This window comes from Eptatretus burgeri, chromosome 15 (genome assembly GCF_056783735.1).
Source record: "Eptatretus burgeri isolate ZD-2024b chromosome 15, Ebu_testis_v1, whole genome shotgun sequence".
Lineage (NCBI taxonomy): Eukaryota > Metazoa > Chordata > Myxini > Myxiniformes > Myxinidae > Eptatretus > Eptatretus burgeri.
The window spans coordinates 45831094-45857326 of NC_140975.1; the positions used below are offsets into that span (position 1 = coordinate 45831094).

Below are 26233 nucleotides of genomic sequence, written 5' to 3' on the forward strand. Positions count from 1 at the left end.
AGCTTCCCTTTGCAGGGCAGCTCACCGGATGACAGGATTGGGGCAAAGCCTTCGGGACCCCCAATCTTTGATAACAGGAGGGAAACCACGGGGTAACATTCCCAGGTCAGATTGAGGGAGAGTGTGTCAGAGTGGTGCTGAGGTGTCATTCACCAGACGGCGGTCTCCTTGGGTTAACCTGAGGCGGTCCCTTCGGGTGGGTGCCTGGAATGTCCTATCCCCAAGAGAGGATGATCACCTGTCTCTGTTATAATCTGAGCTCAAGCGTTTGGACATCAGTATTGCAGCACTCTCTGAGGTTCGGAGACCGGATTGCGGTGAGATCATGGTGGGTGGTTACACCTACGATTGGTCTCATTGCTCTGATGGTGACCATGCCCAAGGAGTTGCTGTAGCTGTATCCAATAAGCTGACTCCAATGATAATTGAGGTAACACCGGTCAACGAGCGTATTATGAGACTAAGGATTCGTCATTCCTTGGGTGTCATTTCCCTGGTCTCTGTTTATGCTCCGACTGAGGCGAGTGATTTCACCGTGAAGGATGCATTCGACGCCACGCTCGAGTCTGTGGTTGATCAGTGCCCCAGACGAGATACACTTCTAGTCTTGGGGGATTTCAATGCATCGACTGGAACTGATAGGGATGGTTATGAGACGTGTGTTGGCCCCCATGGGTCAGGAACTATGAACCAGAATAGCACGAAGTTCCTTGACTTTGCAAGAAGTCATGGACTTCGGATGGCCGGTTTGATGGTTTCAGCGCCCACAAGCTCATCGCTGGACTTGGTATTCCAACGCTGGTGGTGTGGCAAAGGAGGTTGACCATATCCTCGTTGATGGTCACTGGAGGATGATCCAGAACTGCAGGGTCTACATGAGTGCTCAATTCCTCAATACTGACCATCGGCTTGTTGTAGCAACTCTGAAGTTACACCTTAAATCCAGGAGAATGGTACCGTCCCAGCCTAGGCTGGATGTTGGCAAGCTCAAGGATAAGAGGGTAGCTGAGGAGTTTATGAACAAGCTGAGTGGAGATTTGGGGGGTCTGGGTGCTTTGGGAGGTCCTGAAGTGTTGTGGTGTGGAGTGCCTTCAAGACCACCATTCTTGATGTTGCCGGTGGATGTCTTGGAACTCACCGTAGGGCAAAGAAGAATTTTGTCTCAAGGGACACTGGATGCCATTGACCAGAGTTTGCAGGGCCAGGCTGAATGGCGGAGCTGAGCTGTTCGGGGAGCTAAGGCGTAAAACTGTACATGCGCTCAGGGTGGACAAGGAGGCCTATGCGCGAGGAATCTGTGAGGGGGTAGAGCATCACCTGTGGTCAAGTGATTCTCGTCCTGCTTTCAGGGGAATTCGCGCATTGCTTTCATCCAAGCCCATCCCTCGGTGTTCTGCAGTTAGAGCAGAGGGTGGTAGGCTCTTGACAGAGGAGTCCAAAGTGAAGGCCCGCTGGGCTGGTTACTTTGAGCAGTTGTCCCAGGCTGATCCACCAGCTGTCGAGTTGGACATCAGGGGTGTTACAATCCCTGTTGCTGACCCTCCAATCAGCTGTGATCCACCTTCACTTGTGGAAACACAGGCTGGGGTAAAGCTCCAGGGATCTGTGGCATCCATGCTGAACTTCTCAAGGTTGATGGAAATGCTGTACTCAAGTCATTGCATGCAATTCTGCACTCTGTCTGGAACACAGGCATCAACCCAACTGACTGGAAGAGGGGCCTTGTTGTCCCTCTCTGGAAAGGGAAGGGTGATCACCAAGACTGCAACAACCACCTTGGGGTGACGCTGCTCTCAGTGCCGGGCAAAGTCTTTTCTCGGATAATTTTTGATAGGGTTCGCCACCATCTGCTTGAGCACCAGCGTCCAGAGCAGTCAGTCAGGTTACAACAAAGAGGTCAACGATTGACCATATCCTTGCTCTTTGGTCCTCACCGAATGCAGACGAGAGATTTGGCAGGGGCTGCTTGCAGCCTATGTTGATCTCTGTAAAGCGTTCGATTCAGTGAATCAGGATGCCCTCTGGAGGATTCTTGGTCTTCGTCAGGTGCCACCAAAACTGATCGATATGATGTCTGAACTCTACTCTGGTACTGAGAGTGCTGTGAGATGTGGTTGTACCATCTCTGACTTACTTCCAGTTGTTACTGGAGTTCTTCAGGGGTGTGTACTGGCCCCCACACTTTTCAGCACTTGTATGGACTGGATTTTAGGGAGTATGTCAGAGAGATCAAGCTGCGGTGCATCATTTGGGAAAGAGACAGCGTGTCCATCCGAGACAGCGTGTCCATCCGAGACGGCAAAAGTCCTTTCCACCACTCTTTCCCTGTACTAAGCCATGCCTCCTGTGAGTAATTAGCGAATTGCAGCTTCCTCCCTCCCTTCAGTCTATCCCCTCCTCCAATCACCCCTCCTATCCCCCTCCAGTCCTTTATTAGGTGTCCAAGGGCACATCACCACATAGGCCGGGAGCGCTACGGAAACGAGCGACCTGCCATTGAGCAGTGATATGATAGAAATAGCACCCTATGACCGTATGGGGTTGAGAAAGGGAACTCAGGCTGTCGCTGTAGGGTGACCGACACAATCACCCTATCACTGTAGGGGTTTGACTCAATCACCCTCCAGCCTATGGGTAATGTGTTAGGTTCCCTGATATTTGCTGTATCACATTATACCCACACACAGAAGGTCAACATAAAAGTAAAAAATTTCAGTTCTCAATGTAAAAATTGATGTAAAACCATGAAATAACATCGTTTCAGGTGATTGACCATCGTATGTCGGTATCCCCCCTTGGCGGCGAGAGGGGCAGAGCTTGGACTGTCTGCTCCTTCAAGGTCCACGCTCTGCAATTCAACCGATTGCATTTAAATATTTATTTTCCTTTCACAGAATGGAAATTAATGAAGGGGCCACAGTCTCCATGGGACTATACTGAACATTCTATTTCTTCTTCTTTCGTATGCAGCACATGGTTGTGAGTGATATCATTGGCTGAAGGAGTGGCAGTGCTGCCTTCTGCTTGTTGTTAGTCCAGGAATTTGGCAAGGATGCCAGCGATAGCTCACCTACAATGAGCATAACGAGTAGTCGGACGATCCTGTATGGCCTCAAAAAAGGAAATGAGGCTTTTTGGCCCATCATCGCCATGTTGCACTCCAGAGTTGATTATTTTTTGTTTTCTGCAGGTGTGAAACTTGCATCTGTGGACTCAGACCCTTTTCTGTGTGTTTCTTCCTCGAAATATCCCTTTGTTGTTTCCCTCTTTTCCACTGTTTTCATGTATTTGTGACGTTGCTTATTTATGACTTGATCTAAGCTAACAGTAATGTTGTTGATGCTTCACTTAAGTCTAGAAAACCTGATCTTGATTGGTTGACCCAACTTTCACACCATACAATAAATCTTGCAACCTCAACATTGCATTTACTTCATTATGGCCGATACAGACATTTGTTGTTTTTTTTTTTTTGCGATCTTTAATGCAACATTATTAATGACCAGATGCTGGACAAGGTGGACCTCTTTATAGCAGCATCAATAGCGTTTTTCACAACACTTTTGGCAATCTTACACTGCACAAGATTATTTTGACAACTTTACGATAATGAAACAAAGGTTGCTCTTCCAGAACTTGTGTGTTTCCCAAACCCTCGCTGTGTACCTACCATTGTACAGACTTTTATTGCACGTGTCGAGTCTGGGAAGTCGGTGGTTTGAACCGTGGCCGAGTCAAACAAAAAACTTTTAAAACGGTATGTGCTACTTCCTTGCAATTTAAACGAGGGTGGAGCATTTACAAACAATAATTATAAGTTGGTAACTAATGGGCCTAAACGCCTCCTCCTGCATTAAAGTTCCATGTAAGGAAATGCTTCTATATTAATATTAGGCCTATTATTAGTTGTCAAGAGTGTGAATTTGTGACTTGAATGCTCTGTGACTTGATGTGTTCTGGAACATGAGAGCCCCTGGGTTGGAGGTATTGGGAGTGGCAGTGGGAACATTGGAGTGCTCACGAAGTAATTTGCCAGTTTTCAAACTTAATAACAAACCAGCCCAGGTTTAGCAATGATCTAGAGTGGCAGGACAAAATGTGCTGGCTTCATGTCTTTATGCGATGAACAAAAGCAAGATGATTATATTCAGGAGCCATCGATTTAGCTTGTATGCATGGCGATGAAGAGGGAGACTGATTGAGAAAAGGAGGGGAAGGGAGGATGTTTGGAGAGAAAATAATGGAGTGAATTGAGTCAGGAAGGTCATATGGTTGGGAGTGTGGACCGAATATTTACTTGTGCAGTATGCAGTTTCTCCTTATTCGCACCTTTTTCACAACTGTTGATATCCCTGTGATTAATGAAGTCCGAACCCAAGCAGCCCATAGCCCTGAGAGCCTTGTCCAGCATGCATCACCCGAATAACAGCAATGACTCCATGGGCTGATCTAAGTGCTCAAACCTCGTGTGGATATCCAAGTGGTGACGCGATGTCTAATGTTGTTTGAGCTGGTGAGGCCGCATGAAATTTTAACGGAATGGTGCACTGGGGCTATGTCGTCGTTGTCGTCGTCGTCGTTACACTATGCACTATCCTTAGATTGGGAAGTATCAGAATGCTGAAAGATATGTCAAGGGATGAAAATGCAACAATCTCCTTTGGCAATAAATCCCCAGCTTTAACCCAACCTCAACACCCAATCCTTTATCTCCTTCTTTTAAAATACATGTATATATATGTGTGTATATACATATAATACTTGTACACCAAAATGGAAACATTCCTAATCGATTTGATCAACTGTACAAGATGAAATGAAAGTTGCTACAGATTTGTGCCCAAGATTATGCAATGTCTTGTTGTCTTTCCCCAGAACACCAACACCCATATATAATTGCAGTCTTGCCTCGCTACCTGGAGATTCGTACGATCGAGCCCATGCTACTCGTGCAGAGCATTGATCTGCAGAAACCGCGCTTCATCACCTCGGGCGGGTAATTGACCAAGACGTCTGTTTCTGTTATGAGTTGTGTAAAGTGGTCCAGTGGGTCCTCAAAACTGAGAGTACGCATTTGTACTTTGAAATTGGACATTATTTTGTGGGAATAGAATCTGATGAATGCCAAGGGATGGTGTTATTGGAGTTTTGCACAATTTTCCACTTGCTCACCATATTATAATCTTTAAACATGAACAAATACAGCTGTCTTTGCAACAAACTGATGTAAAACACAAGTGGTGATAGGTTCTAGCCCCGATGGTGTTGGACGATATTACTTATCAGACCCTGAACAGCAATATTGTTTTGGAAAGATGGTTGTGCTCACAGTGGTTAATTTAGTCAAGACGTTAACCTGTGTTCTACGTTCTTCTCAGCCCAAACATTGTGTACGTGGCAAGTAGCCAGTACGTGTGGCGCCTCCTGCCCGTGCCTATTGCCACGCAGATTGAGCAGCTCCTGCAGGAGAAGCAGTTTGACTTGGCGCTGCAGCTTGCTGTTTGTACCACTGAACTTCCAGTTCCTCTTATACACCACTTCTCCCTTCAGCCCTTTCTCTTCCCATTCCTTCCGTCACTTTTATTCCATTTACCTCTTCCTGCTCACTTATCCCCTTCTACGAGGCCTTTTCTCCACCTTTCTTCCACCAAATCGTCCCACCTTCATCCCATAGTCTTTACCCAACCATTGTTTCTCACTGCAGTATTTTTCAGTTCTGATCAATTAACTGTTATTCCATTACTTCTCTTTAGCAATTGATTGATTCATTCATTTCTTTATTTATTCATTTATTAATTTGCGTGCTTGTTTGTTTGTTTCCTTCATGAATGAATGAGATGTGTGTCTTCCCTAATGAAAGTTCAAAATGCTGGGGCCTTGATTGCCCATCATTGACTGGACTTTTTTGATATTTTTTTTCAGCAAATGACGAATGACTCTGACTCGGAAAAACAGCGAAGGATCCATCACATCCAGAACCTTCATGCCTTTCACCTCTTTTGTCAACGATTCTTTGAGCAGTCCATGGCAAAATTCTCGACGCTTGGCACAGGTAAAGATACTTACATAGGTGTAGTAGAAATTAAACGGACTAAATCCATGAAAAAGGCCCATCCTCCCCCTCTCAATCTCTAAACCCCAGCCATAGCCTTATTACCTGTCCCCATCTTTTAATAGTCCACCTCTTATAATTCCACATATGATCTTTAAAGGATTTATGAACTGTTATATATATATATTTTCAAAATGTCATGCTTAAGGTATATTACCATGCAATCAGCTTGGAGGTCTACAAGCCGGGAAAAGCAATTGGTTGTGAGCTGTAATTTGAAATATTGCATGAGTAAACGCCGACTCCCCTCCAAGATTGAATTATGGTGTCGGTGAAATATCTTGCACAATGTCATGTGTGCAGGTGTAGATTACACGTGCGTTCAATAGCAGTGCAAAAGAGTTAATAATAAGCCATGGTTCAAAATGACATAGGTATACAAATGTGAGGAATCTCTTATCATTAGAATCTCGTGTCAGAGGAATATAAACTGAGGATGCTCACTGTAGGTACACACACACACACACACACACACACACACACACACACACACACACACACACACACACACACACACACACACATACACATACACATACACATACACATACACATACACATACACAGACACATACAGATACACATACACATAGACATACACATACACATACACATACACATACACATACACATACACATACACATACACATACACATACACATACACATACACATACACATACACATACACATACACATACACATACACATACACATACACATACACATACACATACACATACACATACACATATACACACACACACACATACACATACACACACACAAACACACAAACACACAAACACACACATACACATACACATACACATACACATACACATACACATACACATACACATACACATACACATATACACACACACACACTCTTGTGTGCAGCCTTGCGGCTGCTGGTTTCATCATTGGTTCAGGACACGGCTATGCCACTTATGCAGTGCCCCTATTACCAGTGTGCTCATTTCTCAAAAGGATGACAGGCTGAGTCAACCCCACCTGGTGTTCATTCAGTGGCAAACAGGGCTCAAACTCAGGGCCTGAGGATCCCAAGCCAGCCACTCTAACCGCGAAGCCAATGCCAGGCTTACCACTGTAGATTGCCTTGCATTTTATTTATTCGCTCTATTCTGGTTTTGTTCCTCCGTCCTCACCTCTCTGTCCAGCCCTTTTCCCAGCCTAGATACCTTGTGTTCTGGCTGATACCCCTTTCATTGTTACCCACCCAAAGCCTGAACTCGATGTTCACCTCCATTCTTCAATACCTCTCTTTTCACACCCACAGGACTATTTTCCTGAGTGCATTGTCTTAAGTTCTTTCCTCCACTACAGCATCTTCTGGTGTCTTCCATTTTTCCATTGCTGAACCTCATGGTCTCCCCCATTTCCTCTATTGAGCTTTGCTATGCCTGATGAAATCTTGTTCCCACCCTTCCTCACACTGTCGTGCATCTGTTTGTTGTCATCTCACTGTTTTCTCTTTGCCCTAATTTACCTAACTAGTACATGTGTGGCCGTACGTGCAAACCAAAAAAAAAAACAACAACTTTAAAACAACTACACAAGCTGTTCCTTCGCTCTTGTAAACGACGACTGGATTGGGGCATTGTGTTTTTCTATAAATGTGCATAAGAAATCGAGAAATTATTAGAATACATTAAGTCATCACCATCCGGAAGTGGTGCGTGCCCGTACGGAATGTTCACATGCATTCCATGAATTATCGCTTGCATTGAAGTAACAACTGCTTTGATACTTACACACACAGAGTTAATTAAAATCCAAATGAAAATCAAGTTTACCTCCCTGTCTTTGCTTGCCATGACATTCGCTGCTATTGACCATTGCCACTCCTACGCCACGGTAAATAAGGCACCGATCCCCATCGTAACCGGCACGGCACGTGACATCGTCGTTGGCCGGCCGCACACCGGCCTACGCAGCCATGCCTACGCAGCAACGTGTCTTGTCATTCGTTTGGTAAATAAATGGCCATAACTTGGGAAACACTTGTCCGATTAATATCAAACCTTGAAAAGGCACATACTCAGGTCCCCAGCAATATAGCTGGCAAGTTTCAATTAGATCGGACCAGTGGTTGTCGAGAAACATCGGTCACACACACACACACACACACACACACACACACACACACACACACACACACACACACACACACACACACACACACACACACACACACACACACACACACACACACACACACACACACACTGCTGGAATTTCGAGAGATGATCTATCTCCCCTCATTCTGCTCTTCCATGAGTCTCAATATTTGCTTTAAAAAATAATAAAAAAACTCCTTCCAGGGGCTCGAACTGATTCACTTTTACTTCGAATTCAAAGTTCACTAGATTGTCAAATTGCATTGCTACTAGCTGTGAACTTAAGTGAAAGCACACTGATAGTTCGAGTAAGACCTTCATCACTTCAGGCCATATGATGTGCTCAAGCATTAACTTTTGAGCTGAGGTATAGAATCGATTGTTTTTTTTCTTTATTTACCGACCTTTAGGGTACTTCTGTGACGACATGATGTAAGACCACTTTCCATCCCAAAAATCCTCCAAGTGGTGTTTATTAGCCTACACCTTTATGGATTTGATTTGATTTGATACACCGTCAGATCTTGGAAGCTAAGCATGGAGATCTCCATGCATGGCTGGTTGTTGTAGGCTGAGGGATGGCAGGGTGGTGAATTTATGAGTGTGCTTGCCCTTTGACCCATATTTTAATGAATTTGTTCCCCTCTGGATTTGAATCGGTTTGAAACCCCCATCCTGTTGTAATACTGGTCATCCAGTGATACGCCCCGTCTACATGTCTATTTACAGATGTTAAAGTTCCCACATTACCTCGCTATAAGAGTAGGCCATGATTTGCCAGTGACTAAATTTCCTGCCTCAAGATTGTTGAAAAGGATGTCACGTTGGTTAATGTTTGCAGTGATATTGGACTTGGTACATAAATATTAAGGAAATCTGTGGATTTGGTTAACGGAGTGCGGACATGGCACAGGCATTTGAGGCCAATCAGCCTCGTCACAGCCTCGTCACAGCCTTGCAACATCCTGAGACTTTTCTTTGACACAAGCCTCCATTAAATCAATCTACGGACACAAATGAGCTCATCCAGAAGAAGAATCTTTAATATAGTACTTCATTATTAACACCCCAAAATAATTACGGTACACTACTGTACTTATCGTTTGCTGTGCAATTACATGATAGACGAGTGTACCAAAATCACTACATCCTCTTATTTCATTGATTTATGACAGATCCCTCACATGTGATTGGTCTCTACCCTGACCTCCTACCCTTGGATTATAAGAAGCAGCTCCAATATCCTGCAGAGCTTCCACAGCTCATGGGATCTGAGCTTGAAAGAGGCCTCATGGCACTGATTGACTACCTCACACAGGTAAGCCGACCGAGATGCTGCATTTTGTTGAGATTTTGAACCACCCTACCATGTACTAACTGTGTCAGTGCTTTGCACAATTCTGGAATTGCACAGAATGAGTGTTAAAGGGCTGTTAGAAGACAGGTATTTCCATTGAGGCCATTTACATATTTCAGATGCAAAATGGTGGAATTGTGATTTCCTCCTGCCCCAATACATTTCTCTTCTCTCCTTTCTCATATATATTGTTACGGCTGTGGAAATTCGCAATACACCATAAAGGGTCCTTAGATCAGTTATGACGCTAAGTTTATGTGCAGATAGTTCCCCACCGTTGTTTAAAGGGAATTTGTGTGATTCATCGGGCTGCGACACTTTGAGATAGCCGTTTTTCTTTTTCTATTGTTATTTTGAACAAACCTCCACGCAAGCAACAAGCCGCGTTGAAAACCGTCGAACGAAAAAGGAAACCAAAAGAGTTCCGATGGGCGTGCGGATTTTTCCCGCCTGTTTCTCAGAGGAGTGTGACGGAGGCAGGGGGAGGGCAGCTCGCCGCCGATTGGTGGATGAACAGCGTGAGGCGGTCGGGGTGAGGGAACGCCCCTTTTCGGGAACCTTCTCGAAGGGAGGTGGAGCTAGAAGCGGGGTAGAGCGAAGGGCGGAGCCTCGGATTATAAAAGGGCGGACGCGCACGAGCCTCGCTCTCTCTGGTCCATGAGCTCTCGCCCTGTGGTCCATCATCTGTTCTCTCTCTGGTCCATGAGCTCTCACCCTGTGGTCCATCATCCGTTCTCTCTCTGGTCCATGAGGTCTCGCCCTGTGGTCCATCATCCGTTCTCTCTCTGGTCCATGAGCTCTCGCCCTGTGGTCCATCATCCGCTCTCTCTCTCTCTCTCTCTCTCTCTGGTCCATGAGCTCGCCCTGTGGTCCATCATCCGTTCTCTCTCTGGTCCTGAAGCCCCTTCTGCCCTTCACTCCTTTCTTGTTCGGTCGTGGGTCGTGAAAGCACCAGCAGCAACGCCGGAGAGAGAGCTCGCTGACCACACCAGGGGCCCAAGGTCAGGCGCGGCTACGTAAGGCCGTGGGGAGTCGACGTCGCGACCTGCCCACCATCGCGCCACGAGGGCGTGGGTAAGACCCTTCGGTCTCACGGGACCCGTTTGGTCCTCCAGGTCCCGTACCATAAAGGTTTACGAACCCCGTCTACCTCCCTGCCTATGGAGAGGGTTTTTCTTTGTTGTCGTATGCATGCTGTGGCGCCGTGTCCTGCCAAGTAGAAACTGCCTAAGTGACGGTGCATGTAAATTGATCTTTGCTTGTAGTCGGTAGTAGTACTTTCTATTTGTTGCTTGAATATTGCATGACTGTATACGTGTTGTTGTAAATAAATGTCCTTGTGTGAAATGTATCCCGTTCGTCGTCTTTTTCCCTTTTGAAAGTGCCATCTTGAATCGCGGAATAAATTAGTAGAGTTTTGAACGCCCGGTAAATAGATATCACATTCGTCGAGGTCGGCGATAACACCGCTCGGTTATCACTGTAGCACGGAATGGACTGCTGAAGCGGTTCGTGTCCGAGGCCGACCTGCGGTGAGGTACGATCGCCTGGTCGACTACTCGCGCAGGTACTTCGGTAGGTCGAATTTGGCGAGCAACCCTATCCTGCACGGGTGGGCAATTGGCATGATCGTGGTGAGGTTAAACCCCCACCCGTGACTGGCTCCTGGCGGTAGTTCCAGGAGGGTCACGACTGAATTGTCCGTCCGGTGGGCGACACGGTTGCGATTGGAGTTACGCAATCGCTCGCACGCCAGGTGGGCCAGAATTCGTAACAATATATCTATATATATATATATATATATATATATGTATATAGTATGTATATGTATGTGTATATGTATGTGTGTGTATATATGTGTATGTATATATATATATATATATATATATATATATATATATATATATATATATATATATATATATATATATATATATATATATATATATACTGAAACGCAAAAGAAACTTACCACTTTTTAAACCTTCAAATATCAACAATAACACTGCGTGTAGTAAATGTGTGAACTTATTTGTGGGCAATAGTGTCCTCACTGTCAGACAAAACGGTCACGGATGGTCACTTGAACCTTCAATGGTCACGTCATAGCACAGCTGTTGAACAGCCGTTTTGCCTGTCAGTGATTAGCCAAGGGGTACAGGATGATTTTAATGAGCTGCATGTGATGTCTTGATATTGGCTTTAAAAAGGCCAGTGCAAAATGGGAATTCAATCAACATGCCACGATTGTCAAGGGATCAACGGCAGTGTGCCTTGGGCATACTGCAAGGCGGATTGAGCTTCTGTGAGGTGGCACGTCGCCTTGGCTGTTCACACCAGACGATATCGGCCCTGGTGAACAGAGACACCCTCCACAACTCTGCAGATGACAGACCTCGATCACGGAGGCCAAGAGTCACCACTGCAAGGCAGGACAGGCAGATGGTCCTAAGTCAGATGGCTTCAGACATTGAGGACTGAGTGGGATAGAATCCAGCAGCAATCCATCCAAAGACTGGTAGGCAGTATGCGCCGACGATGCACTGCTTGTATCCAAAACAATGGTGGCCACGCTATTGAAAGGGGACTGACATTGCACCGTGTGCTGTTCTGTACTGTAGAACAAACTTATGAGATGGTGTATCTTGGTCAAAAACTTGACATGTCATCAATAAAATGCCAATGTTTCAATTAGAAATGGTTGGTTTGTTTTATTTTGAACTGTTACAATTTTATTACATTTCAAACAAGTGGTAAGCTTCTTTTGCGTTTCAGTGTATGTGTATGTGTATATGTGTATGTATATGTATATGTATATATATATATATATATATATATATATATATATATATATATATATATATATATATATATATAAATATATATATATATATATATACATACACACACACACACACACACACACACACACACACACACACACACACACACACACACACAGAGACTGTATGTGGTATGTTCCCATCGTGTGCTGCCTTTTTGGCTGCTGGTTGCATCATTGGTTTTGGGCGCAGCTATGGCACTGATGCAGTGCCCCTATTCCCAGTATACTGGTGCTCATTTCGTCGACCTCGGAAGGATGACAGGCTGAGTCAACACCCTGGTGTTAATTCAATGGCCAACGGGGCTAGAAACTCAGGACCCGAGGATCCCAATCCACCAACCTAACCGCTAAGCCAACACCAGGCTATGTATGTCCATATGTATGTTATGTATGTATGCATTTTGCCCTTCCCACCCATTTATTGGATGGCCCCATAGTTCATCCTCTGATCTCGACTGATGCCTCAATGTCATTATGCCAATGCAGCACAAAACTAGAACGGAACTCGGTAGAGCGCATACCACCGCCAGGTTGAACAGTTTACATTTTGTAACCCACTGATAGGCCGGATCTAGATCGGGACCTTAATCTAAATCGAATCGGCTTGTTCTTGTTACCAAACTAACTCGTCCAATGATGTTGTCATAACTCGTCCACAACTTTTTGAAATGTGCTGTATGTACATCGTTTTTGGCACCATCTTTTAATGGTGAAGAATCACTTAAAAAATTATCATATCCGGATCCGGATCTTCACCAAAATCGAACCTGTTCTTCATTGTCTCACACCCAACTTGCCCACCAAATTTCATCTGAAACCATCCATAGCTTTTTGAGATATCCTGCTCAAAGACAGCCAAACAGATAGGAGGAATAGACACAACCATCTTTGTTGGCACAGCTTAAAGAAACATGAATGTGCAACATGACTTTCTCTGATAGTTAATGGCATGATTAGTCTTTGCCTTTGACCTTCACCAATTGTCTTCTCCACCCCCAGAAGAGGAACCACCTGGTGAAGCATCTGCATGATTCCGAAGGGGGGATAACTGCTCCAATTGTTATGGGAGTGCAAACCATCAGGTCCAGGAAAAAGCTCCTTCAGATCATCGACACCACACTATTGAAGTGTTACCTGCAGGTGTGAATTGAACCTCTCTTTGTACTTCCTTTGTTCGTAAGGTAACAGCAAATGTTTTATTGTTGTCAACTTCAAGGTGTGAATGAAAAAAATTGATGAATTTGCACCAGTTAGCTTGCTTTTGAGTAATTTAGTGGAATGCCAGCCATCATGCACACGCTTCTGATTGTCATTTCCTCCTTGGTGGTATCTGAAAGCCTCTGCTTGGTTGCAGACCAATGTTGCACTGATTGCACCATTACTGCGTCTGGAAAACAACCACTGTCACTTGGAGGAGAGCGAGCGGGTTCTACGGCGTGCACAGAAGTACAGCGAATTGATAATTCTCTATGAACGCAAAGGATTGCACTCAAAAGGTGTGTATGAGAGCATTTGGTTGAAGGTGTTCAAAGGTGTGTAAGAGCATTTTGTCGAAGGCAAATCTGTAACCTCCACTCGTGCGCCAAAGGTGCTTCTAACAGAGGTGCTTAAAAAGCGAGACCACTTTGGCCGGATGCTTTTCGTGTCAGGCAAGCAAAGTAAGGAAAGAATTCTCCACAATTCTTGATTTCACTGTTAATATGACAGAACCTTTGCTTTTGATTCAGAATTTAATATATCCTTTAAAATCAGAAAATAAAAATAAATGGCATTGACAAAATTATTGACACCCTTGACTTGATATTCGGTAGCACAGACTTTGGACAAAATAACTGCAGTCAAGCACTTCCATAGCCATGAGTGAGCTTCCTACACCTCTCTACTGGTGGTTTGGCCAAACGCTCTTCCTGTTCAAACTGCTCCATTTCTCCCAGATTTGAAGGATGCCTTCTCCCAACTGCTGTTTTCAGATCTCTCCACAGGTGTTCAATGGGATTTAGATGTGGACTCTTTGCTGGCTACTTCAGAACAGTTCAGCGTTTTGTCTTGAACCATTCCTGGGTGCTTTTTGAAGTGTGCTTGGGGTCATTGTCCTGCTGCAAGACCCATGACCTTCGATGGAGACCCAGCTTTCTGACACTGGGTTGAACATTGCGCTCCAAAATACCTTGGTAATCTCCTGATGCCATGCACACACACACATTCAAGGCACCCAGTGCCAGAGGCAGCACAGCAACCCCAAAACATCACTGAACCTCCTCCATGTTGGACTGTAGGGAAGGTGTTCTTTTCTTTGAAGGCTTCATTTTGTTTTCTGTAAACAGAGATTATGTGCTTTACCAAAAAGCTCTAATTTGATCTCACCTGTCCACAGGACATTATCACAGAAGGATTTTGGCTTGTTCAGGTGTGTTTTGGCAAACTCCAGTTGGGCTTTCTTATGTCTCTCTCTCAACAGTGGGGTCCTCCTGGGTCTCCGACCATAGAACCCCCTTTCATTGAGTTGGTGACGAATGGTGCGAGTTGAAACTGTCATACCTTGTGACTGAAGGTCAGCTTGAATCAGTTTGGCAGTTGATCGAGGTACTTTCTCCACCATTAAAACAATCCGCTGCAATCTTCGATCAAGTTTTCTCTTATGGCCACGTCCAGGGAGGTTGGCTACAGTAACATGGGCCTTAAACTTCCTGATAACATTGTGTTCGGTGGACACAGGAACATCAAGGTCTCTGGAGATGGACTTGTAGCCTTGAGATTGTCCATGCTTGGCTACAATCTTGTGTCTGACCTCCTCAGACAATTCTCTGGTTTTCTTTCTTTTCTCCATGCTCATTGTGGTACACACATTGACATAAAACAGCAGAATGACTCCTTTTCTCTCTTCAAACTGGTTGAATGAGTGATTTTTATATTGCAGGCACCTGCAACTCACCACAGGTGAGTTCAATTCCAAAGTAAAGGAGAATCACCTGCTTGAAATCTAATTATTTATAACAACTTCTCCAATAATATTGTCCGGGACATTTTAGGACTTGTGTGGAATAAACTAAGATTTAGGAATTTTTTGAGCTTTTTTTTGTTTTGTTCCACTGTAAACCAAAGAAATACATTTGTGGATACAAAAAGATATTTTTTAATTTCAACAATATTCTGGAAGAAATGGTGTATTATTTTTAAAAAAAGTGCAAGGGTGCCAATATTTTTGGCCATGAGTGTATGTATGATTTCAAGCATGTCTTGGTTTGAAGAGCAAAAGAGATGATTGGAGGGCAGGTAAGTAAGAAAGAGGGGGCCTGGCTGCCCTGATTGATGTTCTATGGTTTTTTTTGTCCTCCCCTCCTGCACCCCATTACCCCACCATCCCCTATCCCACTCCCTCTCCAGCCTTAAACCTTCTCAAGCAGCAATCGCAAAAGTCAAACTCTCCTCTCACAGGGCACGAGAGGATGGTCCAGTATTTGCAGAGGCTCGGTAAGATGTTTGTGGTCTCAAATGGAAATTTTCCTCCACTCCGGTCTTGTGCTTTGTTCCTTCATTGACACAGAACGTAAATACTGTATAATACTCATGGTAGGCAATAAGATGTGTTGTCGGTTGTGAACGTTGTAGGCAAAGACAACCTGAAGCTTATCTTTGAGTTTTCACCGTGGGTACTTAAGGACAATGCTGAAGAAGGACTCAAGGTCTGTTGTGTTTTATTTTCTCTCTTTGCTTTCCTTCTGAAATGGTTTGCATTTCTGTGTGCGAGACGATATGCATTTGCCATCATGTTGTCATACCAACGCAGCTGAAGGTCTATCAGTGCGTCTGGCCGTTATCATGTTTGTTTTTTTTGTTACCGCGAAGGGATTTCAACCAAACTTGGCACAAGTATGGATTGTAATACATAAATGAACTCATGCAATTTGTGGTCCACAGGTCAAAAGTCGTGTGCCCTTTGAAAATCATTTTGCAGACCATAACTCCAGTGAGCAGCATCTCATGTTGTCTCTATTATACTTATCTCTGATTTTTCTGACCTTTAATATTTCATGTGACCTTTCATTGAGATTAAGTGCAACCGTGGATTGATATCTAACGTGGATGGAGGCATATCCATCGACACATTCATGTCGTATTGCATTTTCTATTTTTTTTAATTTTATTTTAATATTTCAATTTGCCCTTTTTTTAACATGATTTAAGGATCGTAGTGGAGCGCGCGCGCGCACACACACACACACACACACACACACACACACACACACACACACACACACACACACACACACACACACACACACACACACACATACATACACACACACATTTTGGACTCTGGTCTGGGTACCAGTGACATCAACAATGGTGCCACCTTTCTCACCGCACTTAGCGGGGCATTTCTTTTGGAGGAATTTCCTCCTCTCCATGGATGCCAACCTCTGGGTATTGTCCATGCTCTCAACCTTTTAAATGCTGAAAGTCAAGCAAGGAAGCAGCACGTACCTTTTTTGAAGTCTTTGGTATGACTCTGCTGGGGTTTGAACCACCGACCATCTAGATTCAGAGCGGATGTGCCAACCATTACACCACCAAGGTCTGGCCTTGTTTACAAAGGCAGTTTTTCATTTTCCTTTCATGTCACCAAACGTATTCCGATTGTGTTTGTAGACATAACCCAAGCCTCCGATAACTGACTTCAGGACACTCGAGGCCATTTTAACATTAAATTTCATATTAATAATTATTATCCGATAACAATCAATGTTGGTATTTCTCACATCTTCCATGTATTCAGGTTTGCACCTTTGTTGGTGTGCATAACTTGTGCACTTTTGTAAATATTGGACCCTAAGATTGACTCGTCCATGTCAAGCATATTAAATAACGAGTTGCACCCTGAGAACAATAATTGTGTCGATGAGCAAAAAGAGAATCAAATGTAGCATAATGCGAATTGGACCATATATATCGTATTAAAAATATATAACATGAAACTGTAGTCAAATGAACCATAACAACCAATACTCAGGCGGTTCAAAAAATAAGTTTGTGAGTCAGGTGCAATCATTAGATATCCAAAGACAACGTTATTCAATCCCATAAGTGTCTTGACGATCTACACTCCACTCACCTCTATTATTAAGTCGATAAACTGATACATTGGATTAATAATGAGGTGTTGGTATGGCGCAGGCAGCATTGGCGGAATGTCCACCTCCTGTGTATCCAAAATGCCTGAGTCATTGAGCTTGAATATTTCTTTCCAGATATTTACCGAAGATCTTCCTGAAGTGGAAAACTTGCCAAGGGTCGAAATCCTTGGCTTCCTCGAGAACAATGCATGCGACTTGACCATTCCTTACCTGGTGAGCTTATTCAATGGGCCTGGCTGCCCTGTCATGAGTCATTGCTGAATTATTGACTGTGGTCGCATTTGATAGTGCTTGGTGTTTTGACAGGTTTGCCCGAACCGAATAGTTGGGTTGCCGTGTCATGGTTTGTCTGCTTTATGCCAGATTGTTGCCATTTCTTTGAGAAATTCCTGGACACCAAATGTCAAAATGGCTTGGTATTGGTCATTTTAATGGGTGTGTTATACCAAGATGTAGATCCTAACAGATGGACCCATGAAAATTTATGGAATAATTTACGTTGGGAGGAGGAAGGCATTGCATTGCGAGTCTTGAGCTTCCAGTGGTGACAATTTTGAGGTGTGATGTATTAATTTGGTGTTCTTGTGGCTTAGGAACCCAGAATGTCTGCATTTTTGGCTTGTGTTGCTGCAAAGTGGGTTTGAATGAGATACTGATGTGCTTCTATGGACAGGAGCATGTGATATATAATTACATGGACACACAGCCACTGTTCCACAATCGCCTGATTGAGCTGTACCGGGAAAAAGTCCTTGGACTGTTGAAGCAGTATCTGCAGAGCCTCGAGCCAGGTATTTTATACATTCCAGAGACCATTCACACTTGTGAAAGTTTGAATTGGTGACACTTTCTAATTTACCTACTTATTTTTTATCATCATATTTTACACCATGTCCCGATATTAGAAAGTTGGTGCCTCATATAATCTGTTCAATTGGCCCAAGTCTTTCACGAACCAGCTGGCTATGTCCAGCGCTCGACTGAAGGTGGCATGTATTTCTAGTTTGTTCAGGGTGCCAGCAATAACTCATCGACTCTTTGCCAAAGACACCCTAAGATCATTAATGCCTACCAGCTGATGCTGGCATATGGAATAGCAGCATTAACGTTCAACAGACGGATGGCACACTCGGTGATGTAACATCCTGCATGCGAAGCATCAGTCTTGATGGTTTATAGTCGGCCCGGGAATCAAACTCAGACATGGCTCGGTCAAGTGCACGATCCTGTTGGACTGCTTTTTTGTTGTCTTTTTTTTTTTGCATATTGTAACATGTCCAGGTCTTGATAGACCATGGTCACGCCGGGTGGTTTCATCCAAAGAAAAGCTGTGTGGCCCGACTGCTCAAATTTTAAAATAGAGCACACAGAAGGTCACGTGAACCCCACCTTCGTGCGTGAACCAACAATTGTTTCCTTGGCTGACTCCCCCCCCCACCCCCCCAAGACGGCAGAGCAATAAGGCATGCTGACGAATTGGTGCAAACGGTTGATTAACACCAATGATAAATATATCGACACACACACACACACACACACACACACACACACACACACACACACACACACACACACACACACACACACACACACACACACACACACACACACACACACACACACACACACACACACACACACACACACACACACACACACACCATCGGAACCTCACCACAAGCAGGACATAAAACAAGTTCACCCTTTGATTTCACATATGGATCCTCGAATAACCAGAGGGATAAAGTGAAAGGAGGGAAGGCAAAGAACGAAAGAAAGCAACATCGTAGGAAGAGAGAATAAAAGAATAATCCATGCCATTGTGAAAATGATGCCACCTCATGTGCCCTCATGCTGGCGAGAAATCATGCACCGGGTGGTCCAGCCTGACAACTCTGGGGTCTTGACATTGGGCTGGCACCAGTCTGGCTGAAACCCCACTGGATCACTGGTTTGGACTGTCGGCTCGGCACTACGGTCTGATACTGCCATTCTCTGCACTGTCTCACTCTCTCCAAAGTGCCGTTCTTTGCCCCCAACCTGGGCTCTTAAACGAGCCTGCTGAAGCATACTTGTTCAACTTTGCAAGATTTTGCCATGATTAACTTTTTGATATTTCTTTCGTTGATGTTGGCAAGTCTGTAAAAATGACGAAGATTCATGCGGTCAAAATTAATCTGGAGTTTGCATTTTCTTCCAGACTGGTTCACCTTTTGGTTTCCGTGCAAGGACACCTCACAGACGTTGAATTTTTGCAACTGTGTGACTGATTTGTTTTACCTTATTTTAAATATATATTGCCGTATTTTCCGGTGTATAAACCACACTTTTTATCGGCAAAAAAGGTAAAAGTTTGGGGTGCAGTTTATACATGGGTACAGAAAAATATCAGTTTTAAAAATGATCAATGCTGAATTTCAATTACTGTATATTCAAAATGAGCACTTTTTTTAAGCAGTCGGAACTGCTGTTAAGCTCAATTCCGCTGTTTGAATTTTGAAAATCGGTTCAGGTTAAGAGTTTGTGCAGCGGTTTATTAACCGTGTGCAGAAATTAAATAATTCACGCTCGGAAATGCCCGGAGATGCCCGGAGTTTAGGTTTTCTGGCGTAAAAAGAGCCTCGCAGCTTCGAAGATGCCATTAAAAACAAAAGAAGAAGAAGAAGAAGAACACCTGGTCTCGCATCAAAATAATTATTATTCACAATAGATGGAGTCTAATGGAGCACCCACCTCAAATAAACTTGTATGGCAAACTTCCCTCGTATGTCATGTCCAAGAGGAAGACACTGACCAAAGACAAGTTTCCAGCTGGTGTCGTTGTTCTTGCGCAGCAGAAGGGGTGGATAGGCGAGGGACTGGTCCAGGACTGGGTGCACACGGTCTGGAGTTGTAGGCCAGATGGTGGTCTCTCCTGATGACGGAGCATGCTCGTCCTGGATGCGTTGTTGTCACAAGACCGACGACACCAAACCACTGCCCCCATCGGACCAACACCAATCTCGTCATCATCCCAGGAGGGATGACGTTGCTCCTGCATCCCTTCAATGTGTCCATCAATAAGCCGTTCAAGGACGGGCTACGTCGCTACTGGTCCGTCTGGATAATGAGTGGGGAGAAGACGTATACTAAGAGTGAGAGGATGAGAAAGGTCAACCTTCCAATGATCTGCGGCTGGATAATCAAGGTGTGGGAGTAGATACCGTCGGACATCAAGCGGGCATTTCTGAAATGCTACATTTCCAACAACGTGGATGGCAGAGGCCAACATCATTTGAGAGGATGAGGCTGCAAATGACGGTGACAGCGACGGAGATTTGCTCTACCCTGAATCGGGCAAGGAGTTACGTGCCATCTTCGACGAGGACTTCTTTGGGTTTAGCTGAAAAGCTTCATCAAACCTAAACGGCCCTTTTCAGGGCCACAAATCCACAAGAAATATGTGTGATTTTGGTATGAATCCCTTTTCTTCCTCTTTCTAGTAACAAAAAAATTCCTCTTTATAATATTAAAAATAAGAAACAAGAATAAAAACTTCTTGGTATCCTCTCCTCTCTCTTTTCAACTTCTTGAAAATGAGAATAAGACTGTTAGACAAAATTTAGCGGACATGGGAGTAAGGATGTTGATACCTCCGTTGCTTTGTTCCGTACAAAGTTAATGTACAAACGTATTTAGATCTAGATTAGAAAATAAAATGATCAATGCATTCATTTATTTTGAGGGTGAAAAACGGGGGTGCGGTTGATACACGGCCACGGTTTATACACCGGAAAATACGGGATTTGACGATTGCTTTTGTCCTTTGCTACTGTTGTTTAGGGCAAAAACCATCTACAGTAGGCAAGGAGCCAGGCCTGCTTGGGGAGTTCCGCAGCAGGTTGATTCGCTTCTTAGAGAGTTCCATACATTACCAGCCGGAGCAACTCATCACCGACTTTCCTTTGGACGGTGAGGGCCGCACTGTCACAATTATTTCCCAAACAGTTTTTGGTCACATCAATGTGAGAACATCTGCAGGAAAGAATGGTGTGCAAATATGGTACACGCTCACTAATTAGGATACCTACCAATGTTTATCCAACAATTTCAAATCAGAACTTATGGTGTGACTTGTCTCATTTTATAGTTGGGAGCTATTACTTGTACTATATAATAAAAATAGCAGCAACACCTCTGTGCTCACCTGGTGGAACTAGGGAACCACTGGGAGGCATGGATGACTCACGAATATGTAAATTATGTGATTGAACAAACTTGTGTAAGCACGTGCAGTGATGATTCCTACCAAGTTACATCTAAATTGGGTGAATTATTTTCGAGAAGAAGTCAAAATTAGCGGTCCTGGAATTGTAATGACCTTTGACCTTCAATATGACCTACTTAATATGCAATCTTTTTATGGGATTTGCAAGGTATCAGGAGGCCTTGGTCCTCAGAAGTTCCCCAAAGTTTGGTGAAAATAGGACAATTCGTTTTAGCATCATGGGTGATGAAGGTTGTGGTCACATTTCATCCAAATTGTGTGTGTGGTTTCTGAGAACAAAGCAATGATCTATTTTGGGGGTTAGGGTGAAGTGCAAACCCCTTATAAAACCCTCAGACTCTGATGTTTTTTTTCATGCTGTGAATAAACTTTGGTACATCACGGGTCATGATGGTTGTCAAGTTTCATCAAAATCATGTGCGTAATTTCGGAGAAGAAGATCCGAGTGTTTACATGCTGACTCACTGACTGACTGACTGATGGACATCACACGATACTAATACCTCACCTGAACAGGTGAGCTAAAATAGGGATTAAGTGATGCAAGAGGTAGTCTTGGAGCATGTCACACAGGAGGATTTGGGGGTGGTAATAGATATGAGTGCCAGCTTGCTGGTATACTGTGTTGGAGTGGCGACCCATCCAGGATTGTGCCCAATAGCCAAGTAGAGTGCTTTGGCAGCACCAACGCTCTGCACAGAGTATGGTCCCAATTGATGATGATGAATAGATATGGGAGGTGCCAGGTGTGGAGCACATAGCCGACAGCACAGTGCCAGGTAGCCACAGGTAAAACAAATAGGGTTTTCGGTTGTATTCGTAGGGGGGTAAATTATATATCAAAATAGGTAGTGTTAACACTGTATAGGAGTTTAGTGAGGCTTCATCTAGAATATTATGTGCAATTTTGGTCACCACATCTGAGGAAGGACATGGTTGCCATAGCGAGGGTTCAGCATAGAGCGGCGATATTGATCCTGAGCCCAGCTAGACTAAGTAAGCTATTAGAAGCAAATGAAAGAGATGGGACTTTATACATTAGAAAGGATGGATTACGAGAGGATCTGATGGAAATGTTTAAGATAATAAAGGGTATAAAAGGAATAAATGCAGATCTTGATAGACCTGACAGTTATAGGACCACTTTGTGAAGTGCTTAATGCACGGAATGGCCTCTGGAAAGGTGGTGGCAGTCGAGATGGTGGATGGTTTTCAACCAGAATTGGATGGGTACCTAAAAGCTGTGGGGATACAAAGGTTTTCCTGTATGAGTGTTGGCATGATTGTGTAGGCTTGATGGATGTAATGGCCTCCTCCTGCATTGAAGTTCCTTGTGAGTCCTTGTATGTATAGCACTCCATGCTCCTATTTGGATGTAGTGCAATTAAAATCCGAGTGTTCACTTTATGTGATTTTTATTTTTTTTGTGCTTTTCCCAGAGTTTCCAGCAACTCTTATCAACGATTGACATAAAACCACAAAATGGAAAATGGTTTGTTTACTTACAAAAGTGATGGTGATAGACTGGAAATAGCGATGAAGTCATTATGAGGGGCATCGATGGATATAATCTCCTCATTGCATTTCTATTATGGAGCTCCGTACCAAATGTACTTCTTCCATTAAAAAAGTAGTTTTGCCCTGTTTAAAAATTTTCTTCAAGTTTAGGGATAAAAACATGATGTCTATTCCAGTGAACCTTGCTCGAAACAACACAGAGAACGACTAACATATCTGTGCTGAATTTCACTGACGCAGGACCATTCATTATTCCTTCATGGTTTGCGGTTGCGGGGGGGGGGGGGGGGTGGGATGGTGGTGACGATACATTTTGAGTACCCTCATGAGGGACATAAGGTGACTATATTGCATTGTAATCCATTGCAGGATTACTGGAAGAGCGAGCTGTGCTGCTGGGACGGATGGGAAACCATGAACAGGCTCTTCTGATCTACGTTCATGTCCTTCACAACAATGAGCTGGCAGAAAAGTGAGCAAACCTCTTGTCACACACCATGATGGTTGGTTTGAGGGATGGATGGATGGATGGTTGGGGAAGCTGGTGTATATAATATATGTGTTTGTGGCCTTGAGTGGATATTTATAACGAGGTGAGTAGTTTTCACCCTGTCTGTGTTGGTATATCCGATTTTTCATTTCTATTCAATTGACTGTCGAGGAACTGATGTTTGATTATTTCTTTTTTATATCTAAGTTGTGTGGTTGATCTTGTACACACATATCACAAGGATTTTAGGAGACATAAGTGTACTTGTACATGAATTATAAGGATGACTTAGATGCTGTGATATCAAGTTTAAATCCAATTTCTTCATTGGTTTGTCCACTGTCTGAGTCACATGATCATATCTGATCACGAAACAGACCAACCCAACCAGGAAATCATTTTTAACTCTCCTTTTTATCATCACATGGCTTTATATTCCAAGGATTAAAAAAAACACTCTCCGGGGGCAAGAGTGTAATGCTGTTCTCTCTGCAGCCACTGCAGGAAGTTCTATGATAAAGAGAAAGAAGGAAACAAAGATGTGAGTCTATGTTTACATCATACTGCTTGTCATTTACTATATTTTATTTTCACAATTTGATCCCTCCTCCCCCCCTCCCCCATCTTCAACCCACTCCATAGAGATGGTGTCCTCTAAACATGACCTTGTTATTAATCCTCCATCAGAAATGTAGTTTAATCTTTCACCCTTAAAATTGCTATTTTGATGAGTCACTCTCACCTGTCTCATAAACCAACGACAGACTTGGATTTTCTGCTTCAACATTCTTCTGTAGTGGAAGGGAGGAGGTTGGAGAAGGTTTACTGAAGTGGAGTTGTTTCAACCAAATCATAAGAAACTCTGCTGTTTTATATAAATAATGCAAATAAAGTGGTGTGAGATAGTTTTGATTTACTGCTCCTCTGTCTGTGAGTTGTCTTGCTTTCCAAGCAAAAAATAGATAAATAAATCTTGACAGCAAAACAAAACAACAACAAAAAAGATTATCATTTTGAGTACATTGTTTGAATATTCAGGCAAGGATGTGGTACAGGTTTGGTGGATCAAATTGACCTTTTCCCATGTCTTGGTCGTATGCCATTAATTTTACTAACGACTCGTCGTACAGGTTGTCGTGAACGAGCAGAAGAGCAGGTGATAAACTGCTTTTCACGCACTTGCTCGGTTTCTTTCCTTTGCAGGTGTACCTGCTGCTGCTGCGTACATATCTTCAGCCTCCAGCTTTTAAACAACTCGGCGTCATTGGTGACATGGTCCAGAAGTCCCAAGCTGACCGCAAGGCAGCCCTCAGGCTGCTCAAGCAGTCGTACAACCGCCTGGACACCATCCGGGTAAGCTAGATGCTCCTTTGTTTCTTCTGCCGTTTCTTACTCCCGATTAATTGGACTCTGAACTGAGATCGAGATTTTATTCTCAAGGAGGCTGAAGTGTCCAGAAGGCATGATAAACTGCAGACTTAAATTGAGATTTCCTTTCAAGTTTTGACATCACAATAAATGATTCACCCTTAGTTGCAAAACTACAAACTTCAGCCTCATTGATTGTCCTAATAATAGCCCATATACCTTTTCCTTGTTAAATTTGAAATAAAATGATTTTTCTTTGACTCCATGTACGAGTTTGCATTTAACTCGAATTTTTAACAACTCAAAGATTGAGTATTTGAACTGATTTTAAAAATAGGTATTTTCACCCATTCGTGTTTATTGGAACACCAACTATTAGTTAGTAGATCACCTGGAACATAGTTCCGGGGACCTTATGGGATGGTGCGTCATCAGTCCGTCAGTCCGTCCTTCTGTCCACAAATACTTGTGACTTCTTCTGAAGCTGCACATACGATTTTGATCAAACTTTACCACAACGTTCATCACCGTGTATGTACCAAAGTTTGTTCATGGCATTAAAACAGTTGGGGTCTGAGGGGTTCTACAGTGGGAGTTTATGGGGTGGGGTGGAGGGGGTTTGGGAGTTGCTCCTCCAAAGAAGTATTTGCTTTCTTCTCAGAAACTACGCACACAATTCCGATTAAACGACCACCATTTTCATCGCCTGTGATGTACCAAAGTTTGTTCATGACTTGACAAAAATTTGGGTCTAAGGGAGTGTAAGGGTGGGGGGGGGGTTGCCCCCAAAATATGTATTTCGTTTCTTCTCCTAAACTGCACACACAATTTCGATGAAACTTGACCACCGCCTTCATCACCCGTGATGTACTAAAGTTTGTCACGAAAGTAACAGCTCGGTGGAGCGACGTATACTAACTCACTCGAACTGCGTTTAAAACCATTTCATGAACGGCTTTTGTACGTAATCCCTGTTTCTTTCCCTTTAACCCACCCA

General features: G+C 43.7%; 1 protein-coding gene across 2 annotated transcripts in view; it reads left to right on the plus strand.

The window, feature by feature from the left end:
* VPS39 (VPS39 subunit of HOPS complex) overlaps window positions 1-26233 on the plus strand; it is a 53803-nt gene that overhangs the window by 22452 nt on the left and 5118 nt on the right. Inside the window, exons 9-22 of one of the 2 annotated variants that reach the window (XM_085858350.1) lie at window positions 4876-4996; window positions 5379-5499; window positions 5923-6052; window positions 9432-9574; window positions 13458-13598; window positions 13813-13954; window positions 15843-15929; window positions 16068-16141; window positions 17708-17806; window positions 18267-18384; window positions 21416-21544; window positions 23748-23850; window positions 24364-24409; window positions 25072-25221. In XM_085858350.1, coding sequence (XP_085714476.1) covers window positions 4876-4996; window positions 5379-5499; window positions 5923-6052; window positions 9432-9574; window positions 13458-13598; window positions 13813-13954; window positions 15843-15929; window positions 16068-16141; window positions 17708-17806; window positions 18267-18384; window positions 21416-21544; window positions 23748-23850; window positions 24364-24409; window positions 25072-25221 — 1604 coding nt within the window. The remainder of the gene's footprint in view (window positions 1-4875; window positions 4997-5378; window positions 5500-5922; window positions 6053-9431; window positions 9575-13457; window positions 13599-13812; window positions 13955-15842; window positions 15930-16067; window positions 16142-17707; window positions 17807-18266; window positions 18385-21415; window positions 21545-23747; window positions 23851-24363; window positions 24410-25071; window positions 25222-26233) is intronic. The other variant, XR_015052011.1, reaches the window with a different exon arrangement.